General features: G+C 39.1%; 1 protein-coding gene across 1 annotated transcript in view; it reads right to left on the bottom strand.

Moving 5' to 3' along the window:
• ATP2A2 (ATPase, Ca++ transporting, cardiac muscle, slow twitch 2) overlaps positions 1 to 14,715 on the bottom strand; it is a 41,070-nt gene that overhangs the window by 21,607 nt on the left and 4,748 nt on the right. The window contains exons 3-5 of the mRNA XM_010131616.1: positions 12,121 to 12,223; positions 10,175 to 10,315; positions 5 to 17 (exon numbers count right to left, since the gene is read on the bottom strand). Coding sequence (XP_010129918.1) covers positions 5 to 17; positions 10,175 to 10,262 — 101 coding nt within the window. The 5' untranslated portion in view covers positions 10,263 to 10,315; positions 12,121 to 12,223. The remainder of the gene's footprint in view (positions 1 to 4; positions 18 to 10,174; positions 10,316 to 12,120; positions 12,224 to 14,715) is intronic.

Genomic DNA, 14,715 nt, shown 5'->3' with positions numbered 1-14,715 from the left:
AGGAACCTTGTCTCCAACTACAAAGAAACAAACAAGACTGTTAGAATTTTGTTATTCAGGAGATTTCTAACCAACCTCTATCAGCCAGGAAAATGATCTTCCAGGAACTGTCCCCATAACTAAGATTGCTGACAGCTTATTACTGCTTTTGTGATTTGCGATACTCCCATTTCTTGGGTATCCAATATACTTCGCCAATCTCGATTTGCCTTCAAGATGTATTCCCCTACTAACCTCGAAGAAAAGCTGTAAATCACCGGGTTGTTTTTCTAGTCACACAAATACCTCTTGACAGCAAAAGGAAAACATTCTCAAGAGAAAGATATCAATTTCAGAACGTGTATTTATAAACAACCAAAACCGTAGCTAAGGTGAATCAAGGTTCCTTTTCAGAACACATGTCCTGGAAAGTCTTCTCAACATTGTTTTCTCTATGTCCAAAATCAGTCTCCTGCTGTCCAACAACCAGAACGTTACTCACATTTACTTATTTAGAAACGAGAAAAGGTTGTATTTCCCTTTCTTTGGCACCAGTTGTGAGAATAACATGCTTTCTGCAAATCTGCTCTTCTAATGTTATACCTTGAACACTGACAGATGTTTCAGTTTTAGATCACGCACTACCTTTATTTTTCAATAACGCTACTCTATCAAATATACCACAGTCCACAGCCCAGTTACGATTCTCACCGAACTCTATGCTATGTTTATCTCAGCATATATATTTCTATTTTGCAGAAGGCAACACTGGAGGAAAAAGAGCCCCACAAACCAGAAAACCTCCACTTACCCGATGTCAGAGACAGCAGATGACCAAAGTTAAGAACACGCTCCTAAAGGTGACAGCGGCTGTTGCCAGAGCTGTGTTGCAGCCAGTTTAGCTCCAGCATCTCTATCATCCCAGAACTAATTCTTCCACCTTCCTATTTTCTCAGTTTCCTAGTTTTTAAGAAAAGAGCTAAACCTTCACCATTTTGTGACTACTGCAAATAAACGGCTGCCTGCAAGTTAACTTGCTGAGGCACATTAATGAGAGTCACCTTTCTGACTTGTATGGGGTGAAGGTCTACATTCTGCATGTCAATATTGCTAATGAACACATATAACTGAACACTTCTAATGTAATTTAACGCTGCAAATATCCAAGTGTTAGCTTCCTCTCTATAAAACAATGCAAAGAGACAAAGGAGGGAGAATAACCAGATGAAGAGAGCTGATCTCAGTAGATGGACTCTGTGTCTCTACAGTAAAATTAAAACAAGCTGCAATTCCTACAGGGACTGCTTATGCAACTATCGGCAATAACGCACATTAACGAATAATACCACGAAAAACTCCGCAGTGATGTTACAGCCTTAAAACATATGACCACTCAGAGAAAAACAATGGAATAAAATGGTGAAGAGACTTAATGCTACTTCAAATGTGAAGTGAACTTGCTCCACGTGACTTTTCGTAAGGTCAAAAGAAAGCCCAGTCATTAAAATCAGCACAAGGTTGGGTAGTTCTGCTTCCAGACTTACATGTGATTTTGTAAGCATATGTATATGAAGGGATCCAATAAATAGTCACAAAACCCCTTTTTTGTATCATTATAGCACATGAAAACTGATTTAAGCCACAATGCCCTTGAGCAGCATGAGAAAATAGCGTTAGACAAACAGTGACCTAGGCCAAAAAAGGCAAAACTATTCAATATGCCCCCCTGATGTCGCGAGGAGGGTTAGACACAGACATGTAGTAGCAGCTGGTTTTCAGATATGACTGAACAACAGGCGAATACCTCAGTGCAATGTGGTGTTACACCTGCCAGTCTGCATAAACATTTCCAAAGTACTTAAAGCAGCTGGGAAACGACAGGCAACTGGAATACACCACCACATCTGACAGTGCTGTTAAAGAGTTAATCCATAAAACAAAAAAGAAGCTGTTAAAAAAAAATCATCTTGTAACTAGACAGAACATATGGCAAAGTTTGAGCAATTTTCTAACCTACTTCCAACCAGCTCTAAGATGTTCAAACTCAAACAACATTTACAAGACCTAAAGCACCAGGAGAGACCCCTGCTCTAGTAGCATATTGACAATCAAGCATCTGTATTTCCATGAAAACCACTGGAATTGCCTGAATCACCAGAAACAAAGCGTTATATTTGTTCTGATACTGCAGCTTTCTAAGCTTATCTCAACAATTTAAGACTCACCATCTCCGTTTGAGAAGGCTGTAGTAAAGTACTCGAGGCATTTCCAATAGGCAGGAAAGCTGTGCATCAGGGTCAATTCCAGAACTATTTTAAGCAGCTCTTAGCAAAATAACAGCTATGACACCAAGTCATTTACAGTCTTTAATATACTTTCATGAACATAACTGAAATTGAATATAGACAGGAAACCATCCTAGGATAGATAGGAACCCACAGGAAATGTCTAGTGAGAAGTCTAGGGCAGATCTCATCCAGCTGTAGGTGGCCTTTTTCCATATACTTTAACACAGGAAAGAAACTGGGGGGAGGTTGTTGGGCTTTTTTTAAATTTAATTTTTAATTCAATTACATTTCACTCCACTAGACCTATAAAACGATTATCCAATGTTTGAAAGACAAGAAACTAGAAGGTGAATGTGCAATTTGTGTTGCTCAGTACAGAGCTGCTATATAATCCGACAGATTTATGCCTAAAGTAAGTCAGTAGAAGGGTTTGCATTCATTGTTGTAACCAAATTTTTTTACATCTAAGTAGTCACTTGATTTCTACAACAGCTCTGAAGAAATCAACAATCAACTAAGCTGCTTTCAGAACTGCCCAGCTACATGTTCTTAAAGCGTAGTTTAGCCAAATACTTAAATACTAATTAGAACAATCCTGGTACCTAAAAAACTGACTGTTTCTTGGAAGAGCGAGAGCAGGATTTGGTTCAGATCATTACAGCTTTGTTCACAGAAACCTTTTATTCACACACAGAACCCTACAATTTTAGAATTTTGATACCAAACTGATATGCCTTTTACTTTCCCAGTTTCCAAGACAGCAATATTACTAAACATTTACCTCTGGAATTCTGTCAGAATATGGTTTGAGATGCTCACCAGGAGACTGCTACAGCCTCTACTATTCGCGTGTTGTAGGCTAGATCAGGCTGTAGTTTAAGCAGCCTGCAGTGACGGGCAGAAGTGATGGGGCACATTTTCTACGAACAATGAAGCTGAAAGGAAAATAAACTATTAAAGCCATGTGGATTTCAGTCCCCAGTCATATTTCTAGCTATAACTGAGTATTAACAAAAAAACTTAAGACTATAAGAGGACTGTACTTATCTTTCAAGTCTCAAATGATATTCTAGATAATCTCATCAAAATTGCTGGTGATGGAAGGCTCAGGAAGCAGTAACAACTTTAGCCCCCAAAAGCCGCTATGTCATACAAAAGTCCTCAAAGCAAAACGACTACTTTAACTGTATACTTTGAACACTGATACCAGCTCTGTTAACTGCTCCAGATCCCTCCCACAACTGAAGACTTGCTAAGAGGAGGTTCACAGACAAGTACATTAGAAAAATTGAAAAATTTTGCTTCTTATGTTAGTGTCATAAGAACAATTCATCTTCTTGGCTAAGAAAGTGATCCGTCTGCAAAAAGCCCATCTAAGTGACCACAGTCAACAGAGGCAGAATGGTTGTTTGTATACAACATGTACCTATCACTTATGTTTATCACTAACCAAAGCCAGCATCGACCTGTATCCACGATCAGCGGGTTGGGGCTGGAACTGGGCTTTTGCAATAAAGATTATCACTACGGCTCTAAACTATTCTGCCACTGTTGTCCTATTTTATAACTTTATTTTTAGGTAAGTTCTGAAGAACTGGGATACTATTTTAACACACGGTTGAACAATTCGGGAACACAAAGAACACTTCCTGAAAGTGAGTAAAAACATTCCCCAAAACAACTTCCATAAAACACCAAATGGAAAGGACAAAAAAAAAAAAGTGTTGTTTTCCTCCCTTTTAAGTGTTTTAGTAGATGAAAATTCATTGTTGCCACATTCCGTGTATTTTTAAGACACTAGTGTCTTTCTCCTGCTTTATTAGGATGCTCTAATTTTATCCAGCTAGGGTAGAAATACCATCAAAATCAGCAGATAACCTACCACACTTATTAAAACATCTCCGATTCAAAATACACCACACAGAGTTTTACCATCAAAAGGGCAAACAGGTAAGTATTAATTCTTTTGTCAAAAACCATTAAGAATTAGCAATTATTTTCTTTAACTCTTTCAGCATTACATGTTATGAGTACAGTTACTTAAACCACTTTTCCTAATGAGATCTTCAGCCCATTTAAGAGTCAGTTATTTCAAAGTTCCCTTTCTTACTCCAAAATAAGTTTCTTACCCTCGAAATTAGATGTCACACCATCGTGTGTTTATTTACTAATACACCGAGGCAACTCAAACTTCTTACATGAAGTTAAGGTGTCACCTTAACACTTAATAGCTGAAATGAGTACCCTTCAAGTAACAGATGGGATGTAGATGGGATGCTACATCCTTTTATCAGCCAGACCCGAGTATTGTTTCTGCTGGGGATCGGTAATAGCTAAAACGTACACCCGAACACAAGGACTGCTTCCATTTAGAACTACAGCTGTTGCAACACAACTGGTTTTTATATTAAACATCCTTAACACGAGCTCATCTTCACTCCTCTTCCCCCCCTGCATTGTACAATCTAGTCTTCTTATTGTGTCTGATTTCCTTAGACCATCAGAAACTTAATTTTTCTTCCGTAGTAACAGGTTTTAAGTATTTAACGCTTCCTGAACAGGGTATAATAAAACGCTACCAAAACCTAGAAGCTCTACAAAAGAGGAAGATTATTGAATCCATCTAGTCTTTCATGCAAGGTCAAAAGAGTCAAATTATCAAAATTAGAAGAGCGACTATAAAACATTTTAAGTCTGAGTTTCCACTCAAAACCAGTAAGTTTTGTTTTCCAACAAGATTATAATAGCACTGATCCACTCGGTTTTAACCGTACTGGTAAAACAGCATTTGCTTTTAGTGCCAAGATGCCAGAAAAATACATTTGAACACATTAATTCCTTGCAGTTATGATGCATGCTACAGATTAGATAACATTCATGGAATGTCCTTCTCTATCATACACCATTCTGCGTTCTGGACAGACAGACGATATCCACGGAGCTTACTGTATGCAGAAATACGATTATTTCAACCCAAGAACTGTTAAGAGTTCAAGTTAAGAAAAACTTCAGACAGAACACTAACTGTCTCCTTATCAATGAAAACCAAAGAGACAGAAGAAGCTTAGCTTTCCGGGAGCAAAACAGTTTAAGGTTGGTACTGAGGCTTATATTGAGAAAAACTGATACAATGCATTAAACAGTCCATAAGACTTGAATGATTCCCATTTCATTTCTTCTCCTGTAAAAACATACTTCTCAGTGTCATTCTCTCTGAAGAGGGCACCAGGACATTAAATAAGATGTGCCAACGCACAGGTACCCTGCCTAGAAGCCTGCACTTATTTCCAATCTGAATTTGCCTAGCTTTAGCTTTTAATTTTACTTAACGGTTTGGCAAATACGGAGGAAAATGCTCGAGAATGGGGAAAAAAATTAGAGATATGTTTCATAAGTTTTCAAACATGTGTTGGAAGTGTCACTAGTTTAGGCTGTGCCCAGACTTGAACCTCACAACTCCAGACTTCAGGAGTATGGAATGGAGTTTGGACTGTGCCCGGTTATCTCAAAACTGCCTCTGCCGTGTTAGAGTTTGACAGCCAAAAGGCTCACTGACTTATGCACTACTTGTACATGTATTTATTAACCACTGATCTTACTTTCACATTTTTTCTGGTTCAAAAGCATTCTCAATACTTTTCAAAAGACAATGTTCCTGCATCTCTACCATTGAGTCTGCAAATCTATTCTACTTATTAGAAAAGTAACAAGGCACAGGGACCCAGGTATTTTGGAGTAAGATTTGTAACGCCAATGTTTGCTGCATAGACTGTCAGGGAGAACGTGTAGCTCTTCATAATCACACTGGAGACTGATGTAATTCACCTTAAGAATCTTCTTTTCCAATATTCTTCACCCCAAAATTTAGCTTTCCTGAATTATAAGGCATCTAGGCTTTAGGAAAAGTCTTTGAAGGGCTCTGCAGTTAGAACTAAAAGCTTTGGAAAGTAGTTCTTGCATACTTTATGTCAGATATAAACTTTCAGTCTCTGGAATACATGCTAATTTAATAATGTTCTGGGAAGTCTGTTGTGTTTTTAAGCTGTAGAGTCCTTACAGATAATATAATGCATGACAAGAACCATCATTCAGCACTTCAGGGAAAGGAGAAACTACTGCGACTCCAGTTTGGTCAGTTTGCAGTTAGTGAACATTCACTTATTCATTTGCAAATAGTCAGATATTCTGTATCTTCAAAATAGAAGATTTCACACAGGAAAATACAATGGAAGTGAACAAAGCTCATTTCTGTTCCCAATTGTGCTGCTTCAAAAATAAATTGCTTGCAACTAGTTTATCCCAATTCGTCAGACTAGACTTCACACAAAACTTCGAAGAACTAAAGCCATGCTGGTTTAAGTTTCTCTTTAAAATGTTACTTTAACTGAGGCAAACAAAAACTCCACTAAAACAAAGGGCATCTTTAATCTACCAAGAGGGTCACTACTTACAAATGTGGAACACATCCTCCAATAAACTTTTATAGCAGCACGATAATCCATTTAAGACGGGCCAACTGAAAAGCCATTTGAGGACAGCATCTGGGGTTTTTTCAGTTCATCAATTCAAAGAAACAAACAGTGTAGCTTAGTAACTCTTAAAACACTCCAGTTCTGAGAAGGATGCCCACCAGAAGTCTGCAAGCAAATTTAAGGCATACATCCCAAACCTGTAACCCCAAGCTTCAGCCCAAAGAGTTCCCATTGATTGTACAGTACCTTTTCCACCATCTCTGCTCAAGTGGACATGGAAGAAAGTCGCCCTAATACCTAGAGTTAAGAAATTAACGTCTGCACAGTCTGAGCAAATGCGGACTATAGTGCCTGCTAGCAGACCTGCAACATTTCCACGTAGCACTGACGTTGAATTTGTCAGCTACTAGGCATGAGGACCAGTAATTGCTCATCAAGAGTTCTGCAGTATCTGTATGCACACTGATCCTCAAGAGACCCATAAAACAGTCGGTTATCTGCCACTTGAGGGATAATCTAATTCAGGTTATTCCATATTTACTGCAAGGTGACAATGCAGACCTGCGCTTTCCCCCTATTACTTCAAGTCAAATAAACCAGCATCTGTTTCCTCTGTTGACAGATCAGTTAAAGACAGGATCTTCCAGGAGCTTTATTCTAGAAAGCAACAAGGCAAACCTAATAGCCTATATAACGAACTCAGTCAAACTTTACAAATAGCCTAAGGTGCCAGAATAAAAAGTAATAGTATAAGCCATTATTGCACTGAGTCACACTGAGCCGACCAGGTTATCTTTAGTGGGTTCAAAACTTCTGAAAATACCAAGTGACTTTGGAAATGGTTCAATGCTCCTTATTCTCAGGAAACTCTTGTAACGTAAAGAGGCAAATAGATTCTCCCACTTCCCTCAGACTGCAAAACCATCTACCAGTTTCTGGATGAAAGAGTTCTCCATGTCAGACCCACAGATAGCTACAACAAATCTACAATGCTGTTATAGCACTAAATACAACTATTTTGCAATGGAAGACCTGTAGAAAGCTATTCAAAATTACGTATCAGCATAGGGGAGAAACCTATCACCTGGTTATTTATGCCACTCAGTTCAAAGATATTTGCCTGGACACACAAATGTCATTGGCACTTGGCCCAGAATTCCATACCCAGATATAAATCCCAGGATGAAGTGCTCTGTCACTTCCCTACATGGTCATCTTTTTGCAAACACCATGTCAAAGGCCATCGCAATACTCTTACGCTTGAGGCACAGGCATGCACACAGTCTCTCTCACCTCCAGGTCTTGACATCAGTGCTGGTACAGAGTGTATTGCTCTTCTCTACTTGCTCGGTAGCTTTTCCGATTTGATTACAATTAAATTTTCATCATTGTCTACCCACAAGTTAGAATTTATTGTCTCAGTATCAGAGCGGGTATTACATTGAAGCACTTATTTCTGTATTAAATATCCACTTGACTTACACTTAGTCACCTTCACTTGAAGCTGCAGTTGATTCTATTTGCCAACATAAAAATACGCCGAGGTCTTCAGACTAGCTTGGAACTATTTGACCTATCCGTTTATGTGAGTATTTTAACCAGTATGAGCCTCCACAGTCAGTCAACAAGATAAACCACGTACCTTAAAGGACAGTCATAAAAGCTGGATAATTTTTGTTTCTCTACATAAACATACTACTTTTTAAACCTTGCCCTTTTAAAAAAAAAGCCTAGTGTCACAGCTATGCTAGTCAGTGGATTATTTCCAATTCCTTTCTCTCCTTCAGACATAGGCCTTTTAAAGAGATGGCACAAGTAACTGATAACACGCAGCGAGGTAAGTAAAAGCCCACACATCCCCTGGGTATTTCACATACAAATTTCTTTTTTTGCAAGATGAACATAAAATCTTTACCTCTCCCAAACCAGCAAATAATCAAGCAGAAAATTTTCCGAGCTGTAGACACCAGCAAAATCCAGCATTTTCCCTTAGTGAGCTAGCCCAGACCAGTACAAAATACATAGTCATCATCTTCCAATTCCATCAACACTGCTTAAAGTACCAAGAAATACAACCCCAATGTATTCCCGTGATATAAACTGCTTCCAAGAGAACCATTCTATTGCCGACACTTAAAAACGGCATAAAGATTTGACCAATGTCTACTGCAGAATCTGTAATTTATCCTGTTCTGTTTGCCTCAAAAGGATGCAGAAAACATCAGCTACTGAAACAAAACCTCATTGTGTAACTCATGGATTTGATTGTACAGTGCAGCAATAGCAAGTCAGAAGAGCAGACTAAGCGATGAGGTGCCATAATTCACCCCTTTTTCAGCTATCACCAACAGATGTTAAGAGGAAACCAGCTTCCACCTTCATGAGATTCTCACTCTGAACTACCCCAGCCAGGGCTGCTGCAGCTGAACCATCCTATGCAGAAAACAGAGGCCTCAGACAGGGCTCAGCGAACGTTAAAGTTTCTCCAGGAACGAAAGCTGGGCAGCCAGCCAACAGCAACTTCATTTTGAGTGCATACTCTCTCTGCCCGCTAATTAAAATAGGAGGATAGTCAAGTTTAAGGGTATATATTTATCTCCTCTTGAGACAGCTACTACCTCTAAAAGCAAAGTGACACTAGTGAAAAGAAAATTTGATGTACACCTTAAATTGCCCCCAAAGGAGCAATCACTCAGTTGATAATGACCTACAAAATACAAGAATGCAATCATGCCTGACACTTAGCAAGAGCCACCTAGTTTTATCTGGGAAGGAATAAAATTATTAGTCACTGACAAGTCCAATTTAGAGAAAAAGTTATTGGTATGGCATTATCAACAAAATGAAGGAGTTTTAGCTATATGGTAACAGTGATGTCACATGCCAGTCATACTAGCAGAGAGAACACAGGAAGACATTTGTGAAGAGAAGTTGAAAGGCACTGTTACCACGAGCATAAGCTCGTGGAAAAACTTCCAGATGAAATTAGCTTTCCCGAGACAAAGGCTAGAGCATTGCTAATAGAAACAAAAATCTGTATTCCAGAAGCTAAGGAAATGGCACACATTAAGAAGAAAGGAAGAGAGTATTTTGTGATCAAAACCTGACAAGACACTCTGAAACCAGACTTTAGAAAATGAAATTTTAAGAGTCATGTTGAGTGTTAAAACTAACAGGTTTTAACACTAAGTTAAGATGCTTTGCTATTAGACCTACCAATTAAACTAAACAGCAATTTGAAAAACAATCCCCGCAGTGCAAACACACATTTAAGGTAATTACAGATGAACAGAGGCAAGACAGTTCGTAAGGAAAGCGTGTACTTAGGCATCTTAGGCCCCCGCCCCCGGGCCCCAAATCATTAAGACAAGGCTCCCCCCAACAATTCAACAATAACACGCTAATACACGTACGTACTACATAAATGAGTCTAACCTGCCACTTCTACAATATCGCCGGGCACGATGTCTCTTGCTTTAATCCTTTGAACGCTTTTTCGGTCTTGTCGATACACCTTGCCCATTTCTGGTTCATATTCTTTAAGAGCTTCAATAGCATTTTCAGCATTTCTTTCCTAAAAGACAGCAAAAACGAGTAACTTTAAAAACCCTCAAGGAAAATGACATATGTCATATATCTGTTTTTTCAGATGCAGTATCACACGAATCCTACTGACTCAGCTTAGCTACATGTATTAATACAGAGAATTATGTGACCCCTCCCCTTATGAGGTTACTGACTGGAAATCATTACAACATAATTCAGACATTAGCGGGCATTTAGAACCTAGAAGTTGTTTATTCAAACCCTGCAGCGTTTCCCATCAAGAATATCCACCCTGTCCTGTTACCGGAAGGCCACATGAAGAGCTCTATATAGCTTACGGATGCTTTTTGACATAGAAAAGCAATAAGCAGAATTAAGGCTGATGGATATAGCCTTGTCTCAGCTGTACCAGCTTCGACTCAGACTGGAGTGGACTGAATTTCACTTACTGATAGAAACCAAGGGTCACATTAAGACAACACTCAAACAGCACATTACCAACTTCGTTTCAGCAAATCAAGTCACTCTGAAGTGCAGATACCAGTACTGACCCCTAAAGCTATAATTAATATTAGCCTCATATTCCACCAGGTAAATGAATTCTGCTCCTCAGCACAAGAGTGCTGATATTGATTCTCTGTGCATTCACTGCGAGTTAGCATTAGGCAAAACCTTAAAGGCACCGAAAGTCCTACAAATGGAAGGTTAAACAGAACTTTTCCTTCAAAAAGGAGAAATAAAAGAAGAATTAAACACGATTCAGCTAGGACAGCCAGCTCAGCATGTTAGACTATATCTTTTCGTTCTCAGTTTAAGTTACGGTAGTTAGGCTGCCTTGCCAACCACTGCAGTACTAGCAGATGGCACCTGGGGAAAAGTGCGTGTAAGGGGAAAGGCTGAGCAGGGCAGAGCTAAGGCAATGACTCAGTTGCTCGTATCTAGTACCTGTAGAAACAGATACATTTATGGGTGGAGGTTATGTACTGTGACTTGTTTTCCATGCCCATTAAAACAAGAGAATGAGTCATTTAGTCAGTACAGCAATTCCGTTTCACAATTAAGTTTGCTGCTTGTAGAAATAGATATGTATTTACACATATTCTTTGCACACTACAGGGTATACAACTACAGAAGAAAACCCCCAAACTACAAGATAACTTTACACTTCATGCTTAAAATTACTACTTGCAGAACAGTTACTCAAAGTTTCAAGTTTGAGATTAATCCTTGCACAATTGCTTTATGAAGACTTGAATAGAAAATGACACTTGGAGGGGCAATGCTGTCACCCCGTGACTGACATTACCTCTGAATCTTCTGCCTTTTGATGGACAAGCAGTCTTTAGATGTACACTTAATAGGTACTATTAAGTAGGAAGAATTAATACCGTAGTAATAAACGTACTAAGCCAGAGCATTTGTCTCAAAAGGAAACAGACAAACCAGATTACAAGTGTTCCATCCTTTTTTCCTTAGTTGGACAAAGCCCCTTTTTTTGTGAGCTGATGCAATTGATTGCTTCTTACTTTGCAAGATTTGATGTATTTCCTGGATTCAGGCCTTCATTCTGGACTGTCTCATTCACATGTTCACCAGTGTGTGGCCAAACACTGATGGGCACTTTGCCTTTTTGGCAGTACTTCTGAAGCTTTCGTTTTACCCTTAAGTCAACACTTTCTGCACAGAAGTTTTATGGTGTGTTGACTCTCCAGTTAGCAATACCTTTCACTTGAATTGTATGAAGGACCTAACACTACCCTGTAGAGTCCTTCCTCCTAAACCAAAATAAACACCAAACATCTGTGATTTAATGTTGTAAAAATATCCACATCCCTGCCACACTCCCACAATTGCATTGGCTACTAATATAAGTAAGATTACAAAAGGCTCTACAAATGCTGTGATTGTTTCTTCACCTTCTTCAAACCAGGCCAGGACCTGTAAGAGAAAGACCGTGAGTTAAATTACTAACTGATTTCCACAGACACCTTGCAAACTCAAAGACCAGGTAAATCTCAGCTTGAGTTTCAACTTGAGCAATTTTGGAAACCCCCAAATCCTCCAAGGTGTAGTTTTGTAGTTCATGAATGAGTTGGCAATAAGCAATGGAAAAGGAGGAAAAGAATCTTTAGTAAAGAAGTACAAAGTTCATTTCCAAGGCCGCTCTTCTTTTAAAGGAGCAAGCGATTTATTTGGGAAACATACTGCTACTTTTCCTTCACAAATGAAAGCACAAGTTGTGACAACAGCTATGGCAGTGAAAAGCTTAAAAAAAAATTTCATCGCTGTATAAAAGAGGATGCAGACAGATTATTTTGACTACACAGAAACTAAAACTTTGCCAGAATCTGAATTCCAACCAGGCTAATTGTTCTTTACCACTAACCTAAAAACACAAGCAAAAACACCTTTGTGTGTTTTCAGAGAGTAGATAGGAAAAATAAGTAACTACTTATTTAAAGGAGTGTCTAAGTGAATTTTATAATTACATCTGAAGTTGAATTCTGAGCTGAGTAGCTGATAAAACTGGATTTTAAAAAGTAAATTGACTTGCATGAAAGGCTCCACACAGATTTGATTTTAATTCATTTGCTTTAGAACTACACTCCAGATTTAGGCCTCTGCCATTCACTTGACTTGAATGGGTATGTGTCTGCAGAGCTCTGCAGTTACTCAAGAAATGTCAAGCCAACGCGACCAGAGAGGAAGAGCTTTTTCGTCAATGTGTTGAGCAACAGGAAGCCTGGAAAGTGACAGTAAATAGGAACAACGTGTTGAGATAATTAGGGCTGGTAGTCAGGCAACAGCACTCTGAATCACTAGAAGACTGCAGCGAGCAAACCATTACTAAAGCGAGCGCCATAATTCCACCAACATACTGCTCAGAGCTATTGCTCAATTGTGAAACGCTCCAGGATGTTAAAAGGAAGGAGCAGCAGCACAAAAGCCTCAAGCAGAAAACAGACTGTCAAGCAAAACCAACGCAACAACCAATTTTTATTACTAAAGGATAAACTTCTAAGATCCAGGTTATGATTAATAAGACCGACACATTCCAGCAGGCAACACAGTATTTCGAGGGTCTGTGTAATTCCTCTGGAGAAGAGATTTAGTTAGGATCGCTCACGCTCTCTCCATCTCGGTATTTCTTCCATCCTCCCACACCACTAATCTCCAAAACCCAGAAACAACTTCTGCCATTTGACCTGCTAAAGCGGTCATGCCATCTACACTGTCGTCTTCACACCTAACGCCCTTGTACCACGGACAGTTTTTACCCTGCACTAGCGCTGTTGCCTCCTGAGGAGCCACAGGAAGAGCTAATGGAACATTTCCAGCTTTAACGTATACAAGGTCACACGCTGCCATCAGAAAAGCAACTTAGTATCTATTTCTTTCCGTGTTGGAATTCCGTAGAGCCCATTTTTATTCCAAAAACGCAAGTAAATTCCATCACTTTATGATCTTAACCTCGTAGGTGCCTGCTTTGTTAACTGGAATAAAACATCTGCGTTACGCGACGCTAAACCGTAATCTTCGCTGATGAAAGACCATGTTGCAAGTAACGCTGAGAAAGCCCTCAACTTTAAGAGGTAAGGCAAGTAGCTACAAGGACAGCAAGATCCAAGTATGTCAAGGAGAACCAAAATTAAGTTTTCTAGGGATCTTTTAACTCAATAAACCATTATTTCAAAGAGAGCAGATCAGCTCAGATTAGAGACCCTGACAGCACAGCTTTGATGTTTTAGATCTTTGCTGCTGCTTTTTTGCCAAAATTCAGCAATCCGTGACCAGCTTAAAATGAAGTATCTAGTTAATCCTGGAAGCCAGCAACACACAATTCTCCCCCAAAGAGTTTCCAACAATTACTAACGGAGGAATGACCTAAGCTCTAGTTCTAGAACCTTTTAGTAAATGTAGACATATAAATAACAGAATACATTGTGAGTTCTTGATTTTGTTAGCAAACCTCAGCTGTATTAACACTCCATTCAGGACACTTGCGATACACAACACGTTGCTGTAACATATCAGGTTTATTATTTGATAGTGACCTGAAGTAAAAACAAAACAACAGTAAAACACCAAAGAGAAAGTAGAACAAGGAATACAAGCATTTAACTAAGTGTTTTTAGTAACGACAGATCATACTCTGAAGCCTGGCAGAGACTAGACAATTCTTGACCAAGGCATTGAGTCCTTGTCAAGAAGTTTCCACTACCACACTTCTAAGACCCTGGAGAGGTTTACAATGAGAGATCTTTTATGTGACTGCTATTCAGAAGGGCCCCATCATATTTCAGCCCTAATCACTTTAAGACTCACATTTAGAACAGCTTAATTTCCAGGTCATTGATCTCCAATGTACTGTTCAGGCTGTATGGTCAGTAAGTAAAGTTACCATGTATTTCAGAAGCTTAAGAGTAGGG

This window comes from Buceros rhinoceros, unplaced genomic scaffold, assembly GCF_000710305.1.
Source record: "Buceros rhinoceros silvestris isolate BGI_N320 unplaced genomic scaffold, ASM71030v1 scaffold19622, whole genome shotgun sequence".
NCBI classification, from domain to species: Eukaryota; Metazoa; Chordata; class Aves; order Bucerotiformes; family Bucerotidae; genus Buceros; species Buceros rhinoceros.
This window is presented reverse-complemented; position numbering and strand designations above follow the sequence as displayed.